The sequence below is a fragment of the Centropristis striata genome, chromosome 13 (genome assembly GCF_030273125.1).
Source record: "Centropristis striata isolate RG_2023a ecotype Rhode Island chromosome 13, C.striata_1.0, whole genome shotgun sequence".
Lineage (NCBI taxonomy): Eukaryota > Metazoa > Chordata > Actinopteri > Perciformes > Serranidae > Centropristis > Centropristis striata.
Genome location: NC_081529.1, coordinates 26,904,661 through 26,926,091, shown reverse-complemented (window position 1 = coordinate 26,926,091; position 21,431 = coordinate 26,904,661). Strand labels below are relative to the sequence as shown.

General features: G+C 40.7%; 2 protein-coding genes across 4 annotated transcripts in view; one reads left to right on the top strand and one right to left on the bottom strand.

The window, feature by feature from the left end:
• LOC131983016 (dedicator of cytokinesis protein 7-like) overlaps positions 1-21,431 on the top strand; it is a 28,708-nt gene that overhangs the window by 5,675 nt on the left and 1,602 nt on the right. Inside the window, exons 7-49 of one of the 3 annotated variants that reach the window (XM_059347592.1) lie at positions 351-436; positions 558-624; positions 881-1,030; positions 1,166-1,246; positions 1,490-1,646; positions 1,777-1,907; positions 2,669-2,762; positions 2,890-3,052; positions 6,389-6,506; positions 7,234-7,304; positions 7,406-7,544; positions 7,666-7,767; positions 7,870-7,956; positions 8,737-8,968; positions 9,442-9,606; positions 10,435-10,610; positions 11,270-11,371; positions 11,743-11,829; positions 12,435-12,530; positions 12,860-13,000; positions 13,180-13,293; positions 13,391-13,561; positions 13,665-13,804; positions 14,342-14,511; positions 14,639-14,790; positions 15,101-15,283; positions 15,528-15,654; positions 15,741-15,825; positions 15,940-16,036; positions 16,115-16,249; positions 16,549-16,701; positions 16,835-16,993; positions 17,089-17,189; positions 17,277-17,469; positions 17,567-17,710; positions 17,852-17,983; positions 18,100-18,114; positions 18,722-18,847; positions 18,936-19,025; positions 19,119-19,355; positions 19,449-19,592; positions 19,770-19,876; positions 19,972-20,145. In XM_059347592.1, coding sequence (XP_059203575.1) covers positions 351-436; positions 558-624; positions 881-1,030; positions 1,166-1,246; positions 1,490-1,646; positions 1,777-1,907; positions 2,669-2,762; positions 2,890-3,052; positions 6,389-6,506; positions 7,234-7,304; positions 7,406-7,544; positions 7,666-7,767; positions 7,870-7,956; positions 8,737-8,968; positions 9,442-9,606; positions 10,435-10,610; positions 11,270-11,371; positions 11,743-11,829; positions 12,435-12,530; positions 12,860-13,000; positions 13,180-13,293; positions 13,391-13,561; positions 13,665-13,804; positions 14,342-14,511; positions 14,639-14,790; positions 15,101-15,283; positions 15,528-15,654; positions 15,741-15,825; positions 15,940-16,036; positions 16,115-16,249; positions 16,549-16,701; positions 16,835-16,993; positions 17,089-17,189; positions 17,277-17,469; positions 17,567-17,710; positions 17,852-17,983; positions 18,100-18,114; positions 18,722-18,847; positions 18,936-19,025; positions 19,119-19,355; positions 19,449-19,592; positions 19,770-19,876; positions 19,972-20,145 — 5,594 coding nt within the window. The remainder of the gene's footprint in view (positions 1-350; positions 437-557; positions 625-880; positions 1,031-1,165; positions 1,247-1,489; positions 1,647-1,776; positions 1,908-2,668; positions 2,763-2,889; positions 3,053-6,388; positions 6,507-7,233; positions 7,305-7,405; positions 7,545-7,665; positions 7,768-7,869; positions 7,957-8,736; positions 8,969-9,441; positions 9,607-10,434; positions 10,611-11,269; positions 11,372-11,742; positions 11,830-12,434; positions 12,531-12,859; positions 13,001-13,179; positions 13,294-13,390; positions 13,562-13,664; positions 13,805-14,341; positions 14,512-14,638; positions 14,791-15,100; positions 15,284-15,527; positions 15,655-15,740; positions 15,826-15,939; positions 16,037-16,114; positions 16,250-16,548; positions 16,702-16,834; positions 16,994-17,088; positions 17,190-17,276; positions 17,470-17,566; positions 17,711-17,851; positions 17,984-18,099; positions 18,115-18,721; positions 18,848-18,935; positions 19,026-19,118; positions 19,356-19,448; positions 19,593-19,769; positions 19,877-19,971; positions 20,146-21,431) is intronic. The other 2 variants (XM_059347593.1, XM_059347594.1) reach the window with 2 other exon arrangements.
• angptl8 (angiopoietin like 8) lies at positions 3,241-5,036 on the bottom strand. The gene is made up of 4 exons (XM_059347595.1): positions 4,539-5,036; positions 3,932-4,075; positions 3,690-3,800; positions 3,241-3,603 (listed from the first exon to the last, which is right to left on the bottom strand). Exons 1-4 carry the CDS (start codon positions 4,848-4,850, stop codon positions 3,586-3,588), a joined length of 585 nt encoding a protein of 194 aa, XP_059203578.1. The 5' UTR covers positions 4,851-5,036; the 3' UTR covers positions 3,241-3,585.

Genomic DNA, 21,431 nt, shown 5'->3' with positions numbered 1-21,431 from the left:
TTGTGGCTTTTCTCATTTAAACTGACCGTCATACCTTTATTGTAACTAACTGCTACTCACTGTAATGAATGCAGCACTGCCTGATTTTAATGTAATCTCAGAGATCACTACTTAAAACTTCAACCAGTAGAACACTTGGTTGGACATGCTGGTAGATGTAGTTGTCATTTGTTCAGCTCAGGGAGCTGTTTGCTTTTTTTCCCTATGTTCTCGCTCTATCCGTCTTCCTTAATATCCGTGTACACACTGTCCGCCTCCTTTGCTACTACGTTGCCATGACATCTGTGTAAATGTTATGCTGGTGTGTGTGTGTGTGTGTATTGTACATGTCTTTTTATTGTGTGTGGCAGGATGAAGCAGTAGAGAGATGCACAGTTCCTGAAGTGCCCAAGGAACACTGTGGCCAGAGGATTATGGTCAAGTGTCTGTCTCTGAAGTGAGTAACATTTAGAATGTAACAGCTGACATTTAGGTCTTCACGCTCTGATTCATTATTATTAGAAATACCCGCGATGCTCTCCATATTTAACAACTATATTTTTTATCCTTTTTTTCAGGTTTGAAATAGAAATTGAGCCAATATTTGGAACACTTGCCCTTTATGACGTCAAAGAAAAGAAAAAGGTATTGTTTTGTTCCAGCAGAACATTTTTTATGTGATACAATGAGTACTCTTCCAGTGACTTTCACTCCGCCTACGTAATGCTGAGCTCATTCTCAACTAATCGAATTTCCCTTGTCTCAAAAAGGTCTAAGTGGTCTTGCGGTTTAAATCACTAAGTCAAAACTGAATTAAAATCCCTTGAGGTACATTTCCATTATCATCTTTCCTTCCCCTCCCTCTGCTGTTTCCCGCTTATCTCAATCTTCCCTCCAACAGATCTCTGAGAATTTCTACTTTGACCTGAACTCGGATCAGATGAAAGGGCTGCTTAAACCCCACACACCTCACGTAGCCATTTCCACACTGGCCCGTTCTGCCATTTTCTCCATCACATACCCATCTGCCGACATCTTCTTGGTCATTAAGGTACTGAGAGAACAAAGAAAAATGTGATTTACTGTTAATGACACAAAATAATTGGTCCTTCTTTGCTCATAGTTCACTTGCATTTTGGCATTTCAAGCCCTATTTCACTTAACTAATACTGTGCATGTATTTCAGCTCGAGAAAGTCCTTCAGCAAGGGGACATTGGAGAATGCTGTGAACCCTACATGGTTATGAAAGAGTCAGATTCCTCCAAGGTAATGGAGCCAAAAATGTGTTTTAAACTGTTGCAATGCTCAGGGCTGGCAGCCAGCATGCATGAAAGACCCTTTTACTGTCTGACTGTCTAGTCATAAGCATTACTCAATTCTGTCTGGGTAGCTGCAATATTTGCCATCCTCTTTAACAGGCCAACTCAGTTGCCCACTGTCGATAAATTAAGCCTTTCTTATCTTTTGATACATTTTGTCATAGCTTATCTGCTCTTTGTCCCACTTTAGCACAAAGAGAAGTTGGAGAAGCTGCGTCTCCAGGCAGAGCAGTCATGTAGTCGTCTTGGACGATTTCGCATGCCTTTTGCCTGGACAGCTATTCACCTTGTCAACATCGTGAGCAGTGTGGGAGGTCTGGATCGGTCAGACCCTGACTCTGACTCTGGTACTGCTAACTTAAAACACATCCCCCATTTTTACAGTGTCTCACATGCACGCAATACACACACACAAATATTGTTTAAGTAACATTCATGTGCATGACTCTAATATAATGTGATTTTTCTGCCTACCAGAGCGAAAAGGACATGGGACATGGAATGAGAGAAAGAAGAAGGGCTTTGAGCGTATGAGTGTTGGCGATGACATGTGTAATTTTGCCACTTTCCGTCCCGCAACACTGACCGTCACCAACTTCTTTAAACAGGTCAGAATATGTCTTATGACTCATTTAGTAGCTCATGTTATTACATGTTATCCTGACAGTCACGTATGATGTAATGTGGCCAAGTAAGTCAAATGTAAAATCCATCATTGAACGTTAAATATTTTTTTCAGATGTTCTATTATTGTGATTACATCAAGTGCAGATGACAACCTGCACTATACACCAAAAATGTGTGCAAACGATTGAACGACAGATATTTTACTGACCCTCCCGTGTAGAAAATATATTAAATTTTTGATGTTTTGGAAGTTTTCTATTGATGTAAATAGTTCTTGTGGTTGACCATAATAAATGGGATTTTTTGCACCTTCATTTTTTTGACTGCGGCTTGTCATTATTTTTGTAAGGCAGTTTTCCCTTACAAATTGGTTTTTGGGGGAATTTTTCCAGTATGCCAAACGGCAACCTACCCTCACTCTGAGTCAGAGTGTGACAATTATTTTAAGTATTGTAAGTAGTTAACATTTCAGTACAGTACGTATTTTGGAAGTAATGGCTTTTCTAACAATTTGTTGAGCGAAAGCTATTTTGATTATTCGATTTCATGCTTAAAAATAAGGAAAGAAAAGGCTTTTTATATATATATATTCTCTGTTTTATATTTTTTAGGTTTTGGACTGACAAAACAATGAATAAATGATGAAAAAATAATAAATACTTGTAGCCCTAAGCTATATTAGAGAGAGATTTTTGTGCAATCTCAATATCCACTCTGTTCTTCTGTTTTTGTGTACATGAAGGAGGGGGACCGACTGAGTGATGAGGACCTCTATAAGTATCTGGCAGATATGCGCAGACCGTCCTCTGTTCTGCGACGACTGAGGCCTGTCACAGGTAAACACAATACGCTCGTATAGTCAAATTATTTATATGAATTTGACTGGACTCGTGAGAGATTTGTGGTTTGTGATTAATAATGTGATTCATATGTTGTGTGTTCATGATTTATTTTGTCCTTCAGCCCAGTTGAAGATTGACATCTCTCCAGCTCCGGACTCTCCTCATTACTGTCTGTCACCAGAGCTGCTTCACGTGAAGCCGTATCCTGACCTGCGCGTTCGCCCAACCAAAGACGTGCTGGAGTTTCCTGCTCGCTATGTATACACACCCCACACGACCTACAGGTGAGTGTTCAACAATCACAGACACACGTGTACACACACACACTGTAAGTTGACCCGTAGGACAAATATACATTCAACCCGTTCATTGCATGCATGGCTTACTGTGTTTGTTTAGATATCGACTGAATTGTTCTCAATAAAGAAGACGCCAGGTTATGAAGTTGAAATTAAAACATTTTTATTGATAGTGTTTTACGTAATATATAAATACAAAACATTTTATCTTTATCTATACATGTACCTACAAATAACAAAAGATTTTGTTCGGTGAAACTAAATCTTAAATAATTTAACAACCTTATTTGAATGTCTCTTAAAAAAGGGCTTACTAAGTATATCAAAATCAAGACAATCAAAAGACACAAATACATCAGAGCTTCAATAACAAGGATATGATCATAAAGTACTAACAAAAATATTTTCTAGCCATGCAATAGAGCTATAGCACATCTTGCAGAGTGCAGGGAGTGCAGAGACGTAAGGGATGAGAGCTGCGTGGACTGGGAGAGCTCAGTGGTGATTCTCAAAAACAACTATGTCATTGATGCACTCTGGAAGAAGGAAATAAAATAGTGAATTTAATTAAATGAAAACATAAGCAGTTCACAACAGGACATGTTTTGAACGAGTGACTTACCATGTTCTGCAGTTTGGAGAGCTGCTCATTCTGAGCCTCAATATTCTCTTTCTGGAACTGGGTCAAGTGCTGTAAATTTTTCAAGATGTTGGCTTGCTCCTCTGCTCTCTTCTAAAAACAGGAAAACTATAGTTAAAGCAACCTGTTTACTGCAAGTGAATACAGCATAAGTTACCTTGTGCTTTTACAGTGCGGGTGTCTGTTCTTCCTGTAAGTTATAGAGGGTCTCAGCTGTCTGTTACCTGCAGTTCTTTGATGCTGATTTTTGTGTTGAGATGCACCTCCAACTTCTTCACTTTTGTTTTGAGCTCCACCTCTTCCTGATCCATGCTGGCCAGCCAGTCTTTAGTCATCTTGGTCTGAGCTTGTTGCTTGACCATCTGGGCCTGTCAAAAGAGCATCTGCCCATAAAATCCTCTTCCCCCAACAACGATTCCAGTGCAGCTGGCAGCTGCCGGCACCACAGTTTGACATGCAGTTTTCTAATGACACTCTCACTCTCCTATCCCAGATGAAAGAGTTACATTTATCCATATACATCAGGGAAATTAATTAAAGAATAAATTGATGATTATTGGTCTTGGGCATGAACAGTGACATAGGGCTGTATGTAGACATCATATAGGAGTTGTTTTTATACTTTTGCAATGGAGCAAAGAGCTGCTTTGTTATGTCTTTGCAACAGTTTTTTCTCCTGAGAGTTGAGAAGCACAGGAAGTTTAATCTGATGGGGATTGTACACACTGCCTCTATCTCCCTCTGCTCCTGCATGTTTTGCTTCTTAGATCAGCAGTTTGATCGTGAAGTACATGGGGAATCAGCTGTTTACATATTTCTGCGTTTTCTTACCTGTAGCAACTGGATCACTACTTTGATCTCTTTCTCCACCTCTGCAGCCTGCTCAGTCTGCTTCCCCAGATTTTGGAGAGTCTCCCCGTGGCTCCTCAAAGTCCGGCTGATTTGAGCTATCTTTGCCTCCGTTGTTTCATAAACATAGTTAAGGGATTGGCTGAACTGTATGACTCCAAACATGAGCGTGTTGACTTCCTCCTGTGGTGCAGCCTTTTCTTTCATCTTCCCAGTCTTCCTGACTGGAGCTGCGTGAACTGCTCTTAAGCCCCCGGCCAAACAAAGCAGGCACAGGCCCCAGATCATCTTCATAATACCAGTTGTCTGTTGCACTCAGTTGTTTGAAAGTTTGCAATTTCGTCTTCAGCGATTCAGCCAGTTCAGGAGACAACTTGCGTGATGTAAAATACCATGAATAAGAAAGGAAAGCTATTGAATAAGTTTTGTCTATTGCAGCTGTGAAGACATTAGCATCGACACAACACCAATGATGGAATTGACGGGTTGTCAGTGCGCCTTATATTGGATGTGTACATGCAATACCATGGTAAAACATTAGCTCAGCAGCGGTTCGATCGCAGCTGAGCCTTGAAGTTTAACCCCTGAGAGACTAATTTTTTTTCAATCAGGTCACAAACACATGTGACATGCATAACACAGGATTCGCACAAAGTCTTGAAAGTTTGGAAAAGGGTTAATATAACCGTTATGTTTTCAAGGTTAGGAATATACTCTTATATATATATATATATACATATCCTTTATTTAACCAGGTAAAAAAAGTCTTGTTGAGATTTAAAAAATCTCTTTTACAAGAGAGATCTGGCCAAGAAGGTAGCATAAAAGTGACAAGTTACAACATTTAAAACACAATTAACATAAACAATAAGCGGTTAATGGTAATGAATGAATTAAATACAAATACAGCCATCACAACATCAATGAAAGAGCCTCAAGTAGAGACTTATAAGGAGCAGACACACTGACTAAGGGAAATTAATTCTTTATCCTTTAGAATCGATTTAAATTCACCAATTGTGATCAACTCAGACAATTTCTAATCTTTGTGCAGATTGTTCCATGATAAAGGGGCGGCGTAACTAAAAACTTTCTTACCTAACTCAGTTCTCACTCTTGGCACCAGCATGCGTACAATATTTTGTGAGCGTAGACCATGTTTAGTTTGGTTTCGACACATGTATGCACACTGGTAAGAGGGAAGCAGCCCAAGAATACATTTATAGATAAAAACTAACCAATGAGACTGCCTGCGAACATACAAAGATCAAAACAATCAGTTATATGAACAGCTGGTAAACTAAACAGTGCCAATTTATAAATTTGCCATGGGTGGAAAATATATATTATAACACACAAACTGTGTGAGCAGTGTCATAACTTTGCAGTCAATGCAATTTTATGTAATTTTAAAGATGTGTGGGTTTGTCAAGTGGTTAAAATCAGCTGTTTCAGAGTATGAACTAATGTTAACTCAAATGTTTGACTTGGATCGGAGTATGGTGACTTTCACCAATCTAATACTGGGTCACACTTTCCCCACGTGCCCACATGACACTCCCATCCCAAAAACAAGACTATTAACTGTTTTTCTAGGTTTTCAGGAATGATTGATACAGAAGTGACGTGTGATTATTGTTTACAAAAGCTGACAACATAACAGGCTCAAATGTGGGTGTGACACTGCCTTCATACAACTACTATGATTATAATTGTTAATTAAGTAAAATTGAACAACAGTGTTCCTTTTAATTCCTCGAGGGTTTTTTTTATTCTGTCCTTTCATCTTTCTCTCTTTCTCATTCTTTGCTTTGCATCATTTTGCCTTTCAGGAACTTGCTCTATGTTTACCCACAAAGTCTGAACTTTAGCAGCCGTCAGGGCTCAGTGAGGAACATTGCTGTGAAGGTTCAGTTCATGGCAGCAGAGGACCCCAGTCAAGCTCTGCCGGTGAGTCACCGTCAAGGATCATTAGTGACTGTGATGTTATGACAAAAATGAAACTCCAGTCACTAAGAACGGCTTGAGGCAGTGAAACAGAATATGTTGTCTTCCTGAGAGAGTGAACTTCTTCCAAAGGGCACATTTTTGAGCACAGAAGAAAGAAATATCTAGTTATATTTACTGCGCTACAGCAAATCTTTTGCGTTACAACACTGATTTATTTTTGTTTGCTAAAAAACAAGCTATTGATTCACACTCACTTTAAGTAATACTGCACTTAACATCTACATTTTCAGTATCAAACCCTGGACACTTGGATTGACCACATTACATTCTAAAGACATAACATACACGCGTTACATAAAGTAACGTTAGCTAACGAAACATTAATCCTAATTTACATTAGATGAGTCAACTACCCATACAGCTACTGAGGTCAATGTTATGTGGCAAATTCAATCATGGGCTGATGTCCGTGGTCAAACAATCCCATTTAAAACTTTGAATTAAATTTTAAAACATTACACTCTATGTTAGCCTGGTGGCAAGCATGTGCCACTTGTCATAGTAGCATATCGTAGTAGGCTGGATAGAAATTGTATGATTTTAATGTGGACATGTTACCTATTATACCTTTTTAAATGATTGACAAGACCACTGGAAGGATGATAATGTCAAAAAAAACTTCCTATTTGACATGTTACAACTTTTTTATACTCTTCTGTTCAACCAGGTCATCTTTGGGAAGTCGAGTTGTGCTGAGTTCATGCAAGATGCTTACAGTCCCATCATCTACCATAACAAGTAAGGCTCAGTCACCTGTTCACCCTCATTGTTTACCTTTTACTGGTGTTGGTCCAGCTTGTGTCTTCCTTTAAACATTGTGTTTAACTCTTGCTCGAAAGGTCTCCTGAGTTCTATGAGGAGATAAAGATGAAGATTCCTGCCAACCTGACAGACAACCACCATCTGCTGTTCACCTTCTACCACATCAGCTGCCAGCCAAAACAGAACACTCCTCTGGAGACCCCTGTGGGCTACACTGTGAGTATACTCCTTCAGCTGGCACACATTTAAAACTTCCACCCACACATTCATTGTTTGAAAGCTCCTTCTGTTGTCTTGCCACCGGTGAGCGATCGCGTGTCTCTCTTTCTGCCTGCAGTGGATCCCTCTGATGCAGCATGGCCGACTACGCACCGGCTCCTTCAGTTTGCCCGTTTCAGTGGAAAAGCCTCCACCTAGCTACTCTGTACTCACCCCTGACGTGAGTGTGTTCAAAGAGATTGTGTTAATAATCAGTTTGTCATTACCGCCTCCTTTGTGATGGCACTGAGTGTTAAATGAGTTGGATGTCACTCTGCGACAGGTTCAGCTCCCAGGCATGAAGTGGGTGGATAATCACAAAGGAGTGTTCAATGTCGAGGTGACAGCAGCATCCTCAGTTCATACTCAGGTACACAAATGAGCTTTTTTTTCTTCCCACCTTTAAGAGACCCTTTTAATAAGGTTAGTGTTACTGAAATTGTAATTCATTTTTACTATTTTAAATGGATGGTTTTTGTTTGGAGAGAAAATAACACAAACTGCAGCATATTACAGACATTGGAAATCTCAAAGTTCATTATCATCATTATTGTGTACTAGTCCATTAATTGTCTGTAGGCTTACATATGTGGAATACCATTTAAATCAATATTAAATAGTAAGTAAATAAATATGCCTGCAGAATTAATAAATATGGCTATAAAGTACATATTGAAATAAATGAGGCAATAAATATATAATTAAATGTAACTATAAAAATATAAATGTGTCAACATGGTTAAATAAATTGGTAATTTTTGGAAAAAATATGTTTTTTAAAGGCATACTTTTATTATTTCAGGGGCCTTTCATTTATTGCTTTTTTATGCAACAATTATTTAAATCTTTTTTTTCTTAAAACAAAATTCAGATTTATTGTATAGACTTAGCATATTTATGTTGTGTTTATATGTGTATATATATATATATATATATATATATATATATATTTATTTTTTATTTTTTCATTTTTTAAATTGACGTTAATGGCATTCCACACAGCAGTGTATGCATGTCATGTCTGAGCACTTTCAGAAAATCACAGAGACTCTTGTCTACCGAGTCAAAATCATTTATTACATAATTGCTGCCAAGTTAAAATTCACCCAGTTCAAGTGGTACTTCATATTTATTCTGTTGTTAACTGTAGGACCCCCACCTGGATAAGTTCTTCACTCTAGTGTATGTTCTGGAGGAGTACTCCTTCCCCTTCCGCCTGAAGAACGTCATCATTACCGAGGCAAACATGGAGGGCGAGCTGAAGGCCAGCATGGCTGCACTGAGAGGGGCTCTGCTGGATACCTGCGTCAGGTTCCTGCACCAGCTGCTCAACAAGCTCATTCAACTCATCGTCTATCCACCGGTCATTTCAGGCCAAATTGGTGAGTGAATTTCTCTGAAGGACGCCTATTTGAGATTTGAAGAGCACTTCTTGCAACAAGGCTAAAATGCTAATTCTGATCATTTGAGTGGATAATGTGATGATGATTAATAATAACTGTTCTTGGTGATTTTATGCAACAACTGTGTGGTTTACTTTATGCATCTTACTGTAAAATCCAAATCTTTATTATTTTTTAACTCAAACAAGTGACAAACAAGACATGATATACAAGATGTCAATGTCATACCTGTTTATTGAAAAAAAAAACATCAAGTCGTGTTAATGTTTTTCCATAGACAAGCATTATGATTCATAGGATTGGTTAATCATTTACATTTTTAAATTGTCCAATTGTGGAGTACCAGTAGGTAAATCATGCCAATTTAGAATAACAGTTTGTGCACCATTTTTTTTACCAGCCATAGTTTAAAGTTCTTCTTCTAGCTATCCTCACTCTAAATTTATCCACAGTGAACCTGGGCCGGGCTGCTTTTGAAGCCATGGCTTTATTGGTCAACCAGATCCACAAAAACCTGGAGGGCAACCAGGACCAGCACGGGCGCAACAACCTGCTGGCGTCCTACGTTCATTACTGCTTCCGCTTGCCAACCGCCGAACCTACAGTTCCCCCAACAGGTGAGTCGCCACTTTGAGTCTACAACCCTGTTTCCAACCAAGCTGGGACATAACCTATAACACAAATAAGACAGCATGTGATAATTTGCTAATCCTTTGTGACATACAGTACAGGCCAAAAGTTTGGACACACCCTTCTCATTCAATGCGTTTTTCTTTATTTTCATGACTATTTACATTTACATAGATTCTCACTGAAGGCATCAAAACTATGAATGAACACATGGAATTGTGTACTTAACAAAAAAAGTGTGAAATAACTGAAAACATGTCTTGTATTTTAGATTCCTCAAAGTAACCACCCTTTGCTTACTAGAATATAAGACATGTTTTCAGTTATTTCACACTTTTTTGTTAAGTACATAATTCCACATGTGTTCATTAATAGTTTTGATGAATTTACAATGTCAATAGTCATGAAAATAAAGGAAATGCATTGAATGAGAAGGTGTGTCCAAACTTTTGGCCTGTACTGTATATTCAATTAAAACTGTACAAAGATAATATATTTAATCTCATGAGACGCACCTGTCTCTTCCCCAGTGGGAAGGTGTAGGGTTAGACCTTGTTTCTTTTAACTGATGGAGTTTCACGCACAACTGCAGATTCAAGCAGATGTTACCTTTCAAGGTAGAGGTAAATGTTTAAACTGATAAATTTTTGTGTTTCTAAATATACCATGAATTCACAGTTTTTTGGAATTGGGGTTGTATATCTGAGAAGCAGAAAAAGAGCCTTTTGCTGCACCACTTTTACAGACATTTGCAAAGGACAAGTTGATTTGCTTAAACCTCCCATATGATATTTCTATTCGTCCATCTCCACAAGGAGCTGGCACGCATTCCTACGAGATGCCTATACAGTACGCCACCTTATCAAAAGCAACAGCCCGGCCAAGCAGCCTCCACCTGGCTCGCTCCAAGAGTATCAGCAACTCCAACCCGGACCTGGCCAGCACTCCAGTTTCTCCTGATGAAGAGGTGCAGAGGATCATAGGGAGCAAGGTGAGACACACCTGTCTTTTATTATTCCTATTAGAGCTATATAATTGTTGTAGTTCTAGTCCTAAAAACTCTTAAAGTCATCTTAAAGGGCATGAGAGCAATTTAATATTTAGTATTTCGTTTTAGAGTGCTTTAAGTGTTGCATTTCTTTGTCTTCTTCAGGTGTCTCATGAGAAATATGCAATATATTGGCTCTCACTTGTGTTTTTTTGTTTAATGTGCACATTCATTTCATTTGCAAATGATCTCATATTTTATTTGTCTGTGTTTTTACCCCCTGTGACATATTCCCACTCCCATTTATCCAATATCAGTCTGTAATTTTGTTATAATGACAGTGTGTTGGCTCTTCACAGCAGATTCAATAAGCTCAGGTTGACTGATAACTCTGTGCCAACAATTTATGATGCCGCTTATGTCAAAGATGCAATTATGCTTTGTGCCTCTGTCTCTTGTGTTTCATTCCGTACCTCCAGCCCTTCCTTTGTTCTCCCCTCTCCTGCTTTCTTTGCTGATTCAAGCTCCACTTCTTCCCAGTTTTATCCTTCAGATAATCTTGTGTGGTAAATACCTTCCTTTTACTCACTGTGCCTTGCCTCTTGCCACACCGTGTGTTTGTGTGTGTGTGTTTTGTGTGTGTCTCCGGTGGCTTACGGCAGGGTATTGACCGCTCCCACTCCTGGGTAAACTCTGCTTACGCCCCTGGGGGCTCCAGATCTGTGCTACGCCGAAACCCCAACTCCAGCTGTGAGCTCAAGCAGGTGCCAAATCCCTCCTCCTCCTCCTCCTCATCCTCATTCTCACCTCCATCCTGAACCATCCTGATCAACTCTCCTGGGTCATTTCCTACCTCAGTTCTCTGGAGGTTGTGTCTCACTCTGCCAGCCATGTCCTCCCCGTCACTCCCTCTGCATCTTGTCTGTCTTTTACAACTCTTCCTCTCACTGCAGACTAACAGATCGTATCTGTTGTGTTTGAAAGACGTAACGTCTACCTGGGGCACGTCTTACTAGCCTTGCACTCATCAGAGTTCATGTATAGTTCTCTTGCCACCCATCCATTTCCGTTCATCCATTTTCACATCACTTTGTCCTCATCTCTGTGTGTTCACCTCACCGTCACTCCATGTCAGGCACACGACCGCAGCTGCAATCGCATGTCTGCATTTCTGGACAGCGTGGCCTTGTTTTCAGTTCCCACAAGGCAGATTGCCAAGAAGGTAAAACTGGACTGTAAAAGTGACATTCTTCATAACTAACTAACACAATTTGATGTCCTAACATTCATCAACTTTCCATGACATTAATCATCATTCATGAAATTTTAACAGATTTAACAAGTTCCTTTCTGTAAGTCGGTGTGAATTTTCGTTTGTTGATACACTTACATTTTAATTGTCTTTTGTCTGAAAATTTCAGGAGCCAATCAGTGGCAGATTTACTGATTAAAGAGTTTAAGGGATAGTGTGGATTGTTTGAAGTGGTGCTGTATGAGGTACTTATCCATTGTCGGTGTATAACCTACAGTAGACTATGGATAAGTACCTTTAACAACCCAACTAACAAATATCCAAACTATTCCTTTAATAAATCATCACCTAATAAATAATTTTTAAAGCTTGCCATTTCAGTTTGTTTAATCTAAATTAGGAAATGTTATAACTATCCAACAATTGCACGGTTATCTTTTTCAAACCACAGTTACAGCTCATAACTCCAATCTTGTGAAAAAAAACACACGCCACTTTAATCTTGACCGCTCATCTAACTTCTAAAGTGGTTTGCTCGTTAAGCTAAAATAAGCTCTGTGTTGGTTCACATGTAGCTGCTCCATGAGGAGCTGGCATTGCAGTGGGTGGTCAGCACCAGTACAGTGAGGGAAGCGGCGCTGCAGCAGGCCTGGTTTTTCTTCCAGCTCATGGTAAGTATGTCTTTGTACATTTATAATCAGTTTACTACAAGGCACACCCCACTGAGATAAGGAGTACAGTGCTTATTTTCACCAAGACCATGATCTTTTCCTTAAGCTAACCACGTAGTTTTTGTCCATAGAACTAATGAAGTCTATGAAGCTATGACCGTTTTCCATGGCGTGTCATGCTGTGCTGTGTACCCACAGATAGACCTAGTCTAAAGCGAGCACTACAGAAACAACTCTTAAAACACACAGTACTGTAGGAAACACTGTTAAAGCAGCATAGGTAATATCTTCATAAAGCAACAACATTTCTTATTTGCCTTCTCCTCTAGACAAAGAGCATGACCCATCACTTATTCCTGACCTCGAAATTGGACATTGCCAGGCGTCAACGTTTCCCAGACCGATTTGTGGACGACATCGCTGCACTTGTGTGTGCCATCAGTGCCGACATCGCTGGTCGATACCATAAGGTACAAAAGCCACAAACCACACTACAAGCAAGTCCAATAGAAAGTTGATTTGAGTTAAAGAACCTGACGAACAGAGTTCAGAAAATGTCGCAATGACTGTTTTTACTTTTGATAACATGTCCTCCCTATTATGTAATCGCATGTAAAATTGCTCATCCCTGTCTCTGTCTCTCTGTCAGGATGTGGAGCTTGTGGAGAGGTTGAATAGCAGTCTGGCCTTCTTCCTGAATGACCTGCTGTCTCTAATGGACCGGGGCTTTGTGTTCAACCTCATCCGCTCCTACTACAAACAGGTGTCTGTTGCTGCTCTCCCCATTCTCCTTTATTACCAAACACTTTAAATCTCACACATGTTTTATACTGTCTCAAACAAACTTGTGTTTTCAACAGATTGCAAACAAGCTTCACACGGCGCAGAACCCCAGCTCTCTGATCGCCCTGAGGGTGGACTTCACTCGTATTATCTGCAGCCACGAGCACTACGTCATCCTCAACCTGCCGTGCTCCACTCTCAGCCCTCCAGCCTCCCCCTCCCCCTCCACCTCCTCCACCACCTCACAGGTACGGGAGCAGGCTGGAAAATACAATATAACTGATGTGAACTGCTCATATTACAGTTTTGTTTTATTCTATATCACCCTGCTGTCGGTTGTTGTATCCACAGAGTTCAGCGTTCTCCAGCATGGTACAGGACCAGGGTGTGGCCACCATGTTCGAGCTCTCCGTCCCTTTCCGGCAGCAGCACTTCCTGTCTGGCCTGCTGCTCACTGAGCTCTCTCTCATCCTGGATCCTGATGGAGAAGGGTAGATTCTAACTAGCTGAATATACAGGAGTCAAGAGTTTGGTTCAGTTTCCCCATAGGGATTATCAGAGTTTGAACTAGAGCCCGACAGATATTTCTGATATCATTAAAGGCATATTGCTCTCAGTGTATATGCTGTCTAATATGTGCCATTATGAAAACGTTTTTGACACAACATATAATACAAATAATGTTGCTTGGTGTGATTTGTTTTCATTCTTTTCTCTTTTTTTTAATAGTCAGCAATTGACTGACACTGAACAGCATTGATGTTTATTTCACTATTCTATTCCTCTTTATTTTCTCAGTAATCATTTATAGAATTGGCTGACAGTTTAATACAAGTTTTATGTTTGAAAAGCTCTCTGCATGCCTTTGCAGCATGGTGTAAATGACTATCAGCCACCATGTTGGTCTCAAAAGTTCCATATCAGTCGGCTCTAATTTGAACTAAAAATTGAGACAAAGTACAGAATAAAGTAGTGTTCACAGTTAAAAATAGACACATTTTGCTGACGTACTTATTTTTTACCCTTAGGGTTTTCTTCCTTCATAAAAAGGCCATTAGTGCTGTTCACTCCCTGCTGTGCAGCCATGATGCAGACCCTCGTTACGCTGACCCTCAGGTCAAAGCCCACGTCGCTCAGCTCTACCTGCCCCTCATCCCCATTGTCATGGAGACGTTGCATCAGCTACACGACTTCTCTGGTGAGCACAACAAATATGCAGCCCGCTGATATTGTTATGGTTAATCCACCTCCTCTGCACATTTATATCATCTGGTTTTATCTCCAGTATTATTGCACCTGAGAGTGCCTTTCTTATTTCTTTCTAGACTCCTCGCCTGCTCGGGTCCGCCATGCCTCAGCCCACGCCGACGATTCTGACCCAGACAGCGGCAACACTATCAGTCAGTCTGTTGCCATGGCGATTGCCGGCTCCCCTTTGCCGCATGTCAAAGCAAACCCGTTTGCACTGCCCACAGTGGTGAGTGATAGCGGCATGGGTCAGGCTGTTCCCCCGGGCCCTACAGACTGACAGGTCACAGATCAGCGTCTGTGTGGGAGGCAGCTGCCTCTGCTTAACAGACGATCACTCTGGCCTCTCTCTAACTCCACACAGACGCTCATTCAAACAGTATTCTTCCCTAGTTATTGTTCTGTTATAAAGTACAAATGCTCCTCTTAGCCTCTAGGTGGCTCTCTGTCCTTTTTCTTTATAATTCTCTGTAAACAGCCATTTTGTAATGAAGCAGATTAAAAGACTGGCACTGAGTTTGTGTGTTTGTCTTCACCAGGCTGGGCGCCAGACCAGCTCTCTGTCTGCCGAGTGCAGCAGGACTCTGCTGGTGAGCTTCCTGTGGGTGCTTAAGAATGCAGATGCGGCTCTCCTGGAGCGCTGGGTGTCTGATTTGTCTGTACTGCAAATCAACCGCCTGTTGGATCTGTTGCATCTCTGTGTCTCCTGCTTTGAATACAAGGTACAATAACCAAGCAGGGTTTCTATTATGAGTGTCTTTCATTCACCCAATAGGAGTTCAAACCAATTTACAGATGATTTATTTTAGATTTAGCTCAAAAAAAAGCTTGAAGATGCTGCAGCACGAGCCAAATATTTGTAAGCGTTGAGTACTCACATGCTCTGCTGTCATACATACATGGATACACAGGTAGAAATAATCTTGTTTTTCCCTGTCCTTGTTGTTTGTCCCTGTCCTGTTGTAGGGGAAGAAGACTCTGGAGAGGATCAACAGCCTGACATTTAAAAAGTCTCAGGACATGAAAGCCCGACTGGAGGAGGCCATACTAGGCACCATCGGGGCTCGTCAAGAGATGGTCCGTCGTTGCAGAGGTAAGAAGTCAGCAGAGCAGTCAGTAAGGTGTGTGAGGCAGGACGTGTTTCACTTTGTGTTTTATGGAATTTGTTTATTCTTTCAGAAAGGAGTCCCTATGGCAGCCAGGAGAATGTGAGGTGGAGGAAGAATGTCACTCACTGGAAACAAAATACTGACAGAGTCGACAAGTATGTTTACCTTAATGAAAATACTAATAGATAGATATGAATGTGGCTGTCTCTTCATCTAATTTGTGCTTAAATGTGAGACTTATGGTGGTATTATTATAACACCTCTTATAGGACTAAAACTGAGATGGAGCAGGAGTCTGTGGTTGATGGAAACTTAGCTACTGAGGGCTCTCTGATAGTTCTGGACACACTGGAGATTATAGTCAAGGTAAAGCAAGCATCAACATCATCACACATCATTATCTTAAATTACTTTAATCTGTAATCAGTTGTGTCCCTCTGTCAGACTGTTGTTGCATCAGAGCTGAAGGAAAGTGTTCTGGGAGGAGTGCTGAGAGTGCTTCTCCACAGCATGGCAGGCAACCAGAGCGCCCTCTTCCTGCAGCACTGCTTCACTACACAAAGGGCTCTGGTTTTCAAGGTACATAAGTGAAATAGCTGTTATTTTTTATGTTGATTTATCAGTTGTTTTTAGTTATCTTACATTAACGGGGCAAAAAAAATATTGGCACAGTCACTTAGTTTTATTACAATATAATATTAATTTCGAACCAACCAAATTTATTTTTGTGGTCGAAATGCTCAGAACGGTTCAAAAGATCAAAGGTCTAAAGATCTTGAATTTTAAAGAAACAAACAGTAATTCATACTTAACATATTGGTGTCAGGTATATACATATAGTCACTGTTCATATAGTGAAAGAGTGTTTGTGTGTGTAGTTCCCAGAGATGCTGTTTGAAGAGGACACAGAGCTTTGTGCGGACCTGTGCCTGCGTCTGCTGCGTCACTGCAGCAGTAGTGTCGGCTCTGTCAGAAGTCACGCCTCTGCCTCTCTTTACCTGCTCATGAGGCAGAACTTTGAGATTGGAAATGTAAGTCTGGAAGCTGTTTTTGCATCGTAGACTTTCATAATGCAAAATGTATCTAAAGGACACAAGCAGGATGTTTGATGTATAGACACTTTAATAATGTTGTGAGTCACAATCTATTTTTCCCCTGGGTCAGAACTTTGCTCGAGTAAAGATGCAAGTCACAATGTCCCTGTCATCACTGGTGGGAACATCACAAAACTTCAATGAGGAGCATCTGCGTCGCTCGCTCAAGACGATCCTGACATATGCTGAAGAGGACCTGGAGCTGCGCGACACGCCCTTCCCAGAGCAGGTATGTAAGAGCATCTGTATAAAGTCTCATCTGGAGCTGCAAGAATGGCTGAAACGTGTATACTAATGTGTTGTGTGGTACTTTTGAAACTGCAGGTCCAAGATCTGGTGTTCAACTTGCACATGATTCTTACTGACACTGTAAAGATGAAAGAGCATCAGCAGGATCCAGAGATGCTCATTGACCTCATGTACAGGTAATGTGATGCACATTTGTAAGGTCTGCACACAACAGGAAGGTTTCACAAATAAAATCTGATATTTTTATAAAATATATTATTCAGGATTGCAAAGGGCTACCAGAACTCCCCTGACCTGCGTCTGACGTGGCTGCAGAACATGGCAGGAAAACACTCTGAGAGAGGGAACCACGCTGAGGCTGCCCACTGTCTGGTCCACAGCGCAGCACTCGTGGCAGAGTACCTCAACATGCTGGAAGATTGCCGCTATTTGCCAATTGGTTGCGTCACGTTTCAGGTTAGTGCATGCTGTTTAACTTGGTGACTCACTACAACAGCAGTAGGGCAGAAAGAGATAGCCCACGATTGTTAAAACTTCCCTGTTTTACCCTCAGAATATTTCATCCAACGTATTGGAAGAATCAGCCGTATCTGATGACGTCCTGTCTCCAGAGGAGGAGGGGATTTGTGCTGGCAAGTACTTCAGCGAGTCTGGCCTGGTGGGCCTCCTGGAGCAAGCAGCTGCTTCTTTTAACATGGTACGACTCATATTCTCCGACCACATGGTGACAGACTGTATGTTAGCACAGCACGAGTACACAGCGTTAACATGGCTGAAGGAGTGTTATGTGATCGGCCGGTATTTGTATAACTGGCTTTCCGTTGTGCTGTAACCCCAGGCCGCCATGTACGAGGCCATAAATGAAGTGTACAAGATTCTGCTGCCCATCCATGAAGCCAACAGAGACTTCAAAAAGCTGGCAACTGTCCACGGGAAGCTACAGGATGCATTCAACAAGGTCTACAACCAAGTGAGTTGACAGTTTGACCCTGAAATCATCAGCAAATGAATGAACTGTTGATGAGAAGATTAGTTCTATCCTAGATTCCTCAATATGTGTTTTTTCTCTTTCTCCCACTAATCCAGAGTTCAGGATGGGAGGTAACTCATTAATTTGTTTTACTGAGTATTTTATATGTAAGGTGAAACTAAATCAGCAATTCCTTTATTTTGTGTTGACAATGTTGTTGCTTTTCCCCATTGCTCATTCTATCCTCCCCTCCGGTGTGAATGACATTTTACTGGTGAGTGATACACAATTTGCTTTCACACTTTGACAGAGTTGAGCCACTGTTACAAAACAGTTTCCAACCATATTTGCTGCCATTCTACTGTAGTCAAACCATCGAAGCCTGTACTTTTATACAATATATGGTTGAAACTACATTACAGCCTAAATGTATATTTTCTCGTCCCATGCCAGTTCCTCCTCTGTTAATATTTTATATTTATACATTAATAAGACACCAAAGTTTAGTCTTTCATCTGTGTTATGCGCTGACCTCTTTTAATTCATAGACTTCTGGCCTCACTGCAACAAAAATGTTTCTTACCTATCTAAAGTACCCTGAGTCAAGCCTAGGCTGCTTCGAGAAGCAAACATGTATTGTGTTAAATATAGGTCGCATAACTGCCAAGCTGATTTGAATTCACTCAATCTCTGCACCATCAAATAGTCTAATTTTTTCATCCTGTATTTAGTGTTTAGAGAATGTTTGGGACATACTTCCGGGTTGGTTTCTATGGCTGCCGGTTTGGAGACCTGGATGAACAGGAATTTGTCTACAAGGAGCCATCAATCACCAAATTAGCTGAGATCTCCCACCGACTTGAGGCATGTTAACTACTCAGGATACTAATAAAGGTGTTGTTAATGATTTATGAGACGTGCTATTCTAAAGATGAATCTCTTTGGTGCACAGGAGTTCTACTCAGAGAGGTTTGGGGACGAGATGGTTGAAATTATTAAGGACTCCAACCCAGTGGACAAAAACAAACTGGATCCAAACAAGGTAGCATTACATGTATATTCAGAATGTGACCAATGATATCAATACATATTCTACAAAGTTATAAGTGTTCTCATGACTGTTTGCTTCTTTCAGGCCTACCTCCAAATCACTTATGTTGAGCCGTTCTTCGACACATACGAGCTAAAGGAAAGAGTCACCTACTTTGATAAGAACTACAACCTGCGTACCTTCATGTACTGTACTCCCTTCACTCTGGACGGCCGAGCCCACGGCGACCTGAATGAGCAGTATAAACGCAAAAGCATCCTTACAACATCTCACGCCTTCCCTTACATCAAGACACGCATCAACGTTATCCACAAGGAGGAGGTGGGTCTGATCTGCAGGCATTTTAGGTCAGTAGTTTTATGAATACGGGGAAGAAAAGTAAATAGAATATCCTTGTTGTCTTTGGTTCTCCAGATCATTCTTGTCCCCATGGAGGTCGCTATTGAGGACATGCAGAAGAAGACTCAGGAGCTCGCCTTCGCAACAACCCAAGACCCTGCAGACGCCAAGATGCTGCAGATGGTGCTGCAGGGCTGTGTGGGCACCACAGTCAACCAGGTGCCTGTTTAGATACTTAAAACTGATGATGTATAACCCTAATGCGTTTAAAATGTCCAAATCCCACATCCTTCTGGAATATTAATCCCAGTCAAATGAGGTTGAAAATCTGAGTCGGTGTTTAAAGTAGTGATGGACATTCCTTAGCAGATGTGTAACAGTTTCTCCCCCTCACAGGGCCCCCTTGAGGTGGCGCAGGTCTTTCTCTCCGACATTCCTGATGACCCGAAGCTGTTTCGCCATCACAACAAACTGCGTCTCTGCTTTAAAGACTTCACTAAGAGGTGATGACACACTCCAAGATCCAGACACAGACCGCTGTGTAACTAATAAAAACAAACCCCAACTCCCTGTGTCTTCTCTGCTCTTTTTCATGCAGGTGTGAGGATGCCCTGAGGAAGAATAAAGCCCTGATTGGACCAGATCAGAAGGAGTACCACAGAGAGCTGGAGAGGAACTACAATAAACTGAAAGAAGCTCTGGGTCCTCTCATCAACCGCAAGATCCCCCAGCTATACAGAACCCTGCCAGCTCAGACTACGCAAACACAACGGTAACTTGAGACACACACGCCTACGCACAGAAACACACAGAATGAGCTCATGCTGCTTCAGAGAAACACAAGAGGAACGTAAAACCAAACTTTATCATACTCCAGGTCATAGACTCATACATTGTGTGTGTTTGCACACACAATTCAGCAACATTTTTCAAATTTTGCATTCATTTATGGAAGAAAGTCATGCAGTTATTCAAGTATTGTTGCCTGTTTGGAAAGTATCACCATATGTTTTTGGTTTCATCTGTTTTTGGCATCAACTCTGTGTGTGCATATGCGAGAGTCTAAGGACTGCTGCTTCATAATCAAAAACAGAGCTACAGTCAACAGCACCTGCCAGAACGATGCGTTCATACTAAGGACAAATGTATATTTAAGACGTTTCTTCAAATACAATCAAATGAAAGTGTAAATAGACAATAAAACATTATGTTGAGGTAAATGTCACATCATGTCCTGTAAACAGACGAAACACTGATTAAAATGATGAGGTGGGGTTTCCTCACTCTTTCTCTTTAAAAGCAAATACTCCTTTAAAGTCATGCAGGATTATGGTGGGGCAGCACAAAAATACAGTATAACAGGTTTCAGCTAACGCCTTCACTCTATAGGTCAGATTCTATTTCTAAAGTCCTTTACACACCGGGGGCTTGACAAATAAATGACACACAAATGCAAAATACTCACCTGCAAATGTTTTGCTTCAAAACTATATATACTGGCAGTGATATGAATTAACGACAGCACATCTTGTTCAATTAAAGATGTGAATAGATTTGCACAGGCAGAGGACTGACTACTGGGAGAGCAGTCTGAGGTAAGTTGTTACTGTAAGCCATTTATTGAATTTCCTTTTAGCAGTCATGCAGTGTATGTCTAGGGCTTTTATTGTGAAATATGGCTGTCACAATATCAGTTTCACTACATGATTATCGTGGCAGAAAGCAAGTTGAAAGAGTGAAAAAGTTTATTATTTGGTTTGGATTGTGGAGCCTCCGTGTTGTTTTGGGTCCAACTCTACTCGATACTAAAGGGAACATTTTGAATATGTCCGTTTCAAACAAAGTCTTGGATTGATGCCTTAATCGCAGTGCAAAAGCAATGAAGAATCATTTACTCATGACAAAAACATTTTGAAAAAAAAAAAATATTGACATGCAAATTAATTGTGTGGAAAAATTGCCCCTGGTCTGTAAAGGTCTTAAATGAATAAAGAACAAATGGTTAATCTCTTCCAGAATTTAGGTTCACACTCGATTTTTGCAGATTTATTGAACTGT

What these genes read in the sequence shown, in the direction of transcription:
- angptl8 (XM_059347595.1), bottom strand. Translation starts at nt 4,850, where the DNA reads ATGAAGATGATCTGGGGCCTGTGCCTGCTTTGTTTGGCCGGGGGCTTA. An exon ending in TAGTGATCCAGTTGCTACAG is followed by an intron (nt 4,076 to 4,538) that starts GTAAGAAAACGC and finishes CTCTTTTGACAG; the next exon opens with GCCCAGATGGTCAAGCAACA. An exon ending in TCAGCATCAAAGAACTGCAG is followed by an intron (nt 3,801 to 3,931) that starts GTAACAGACAGC and finishes TCCTGTTTTTAG; the next exon opens with AAGAGAGCAGAGGAGCAAGC.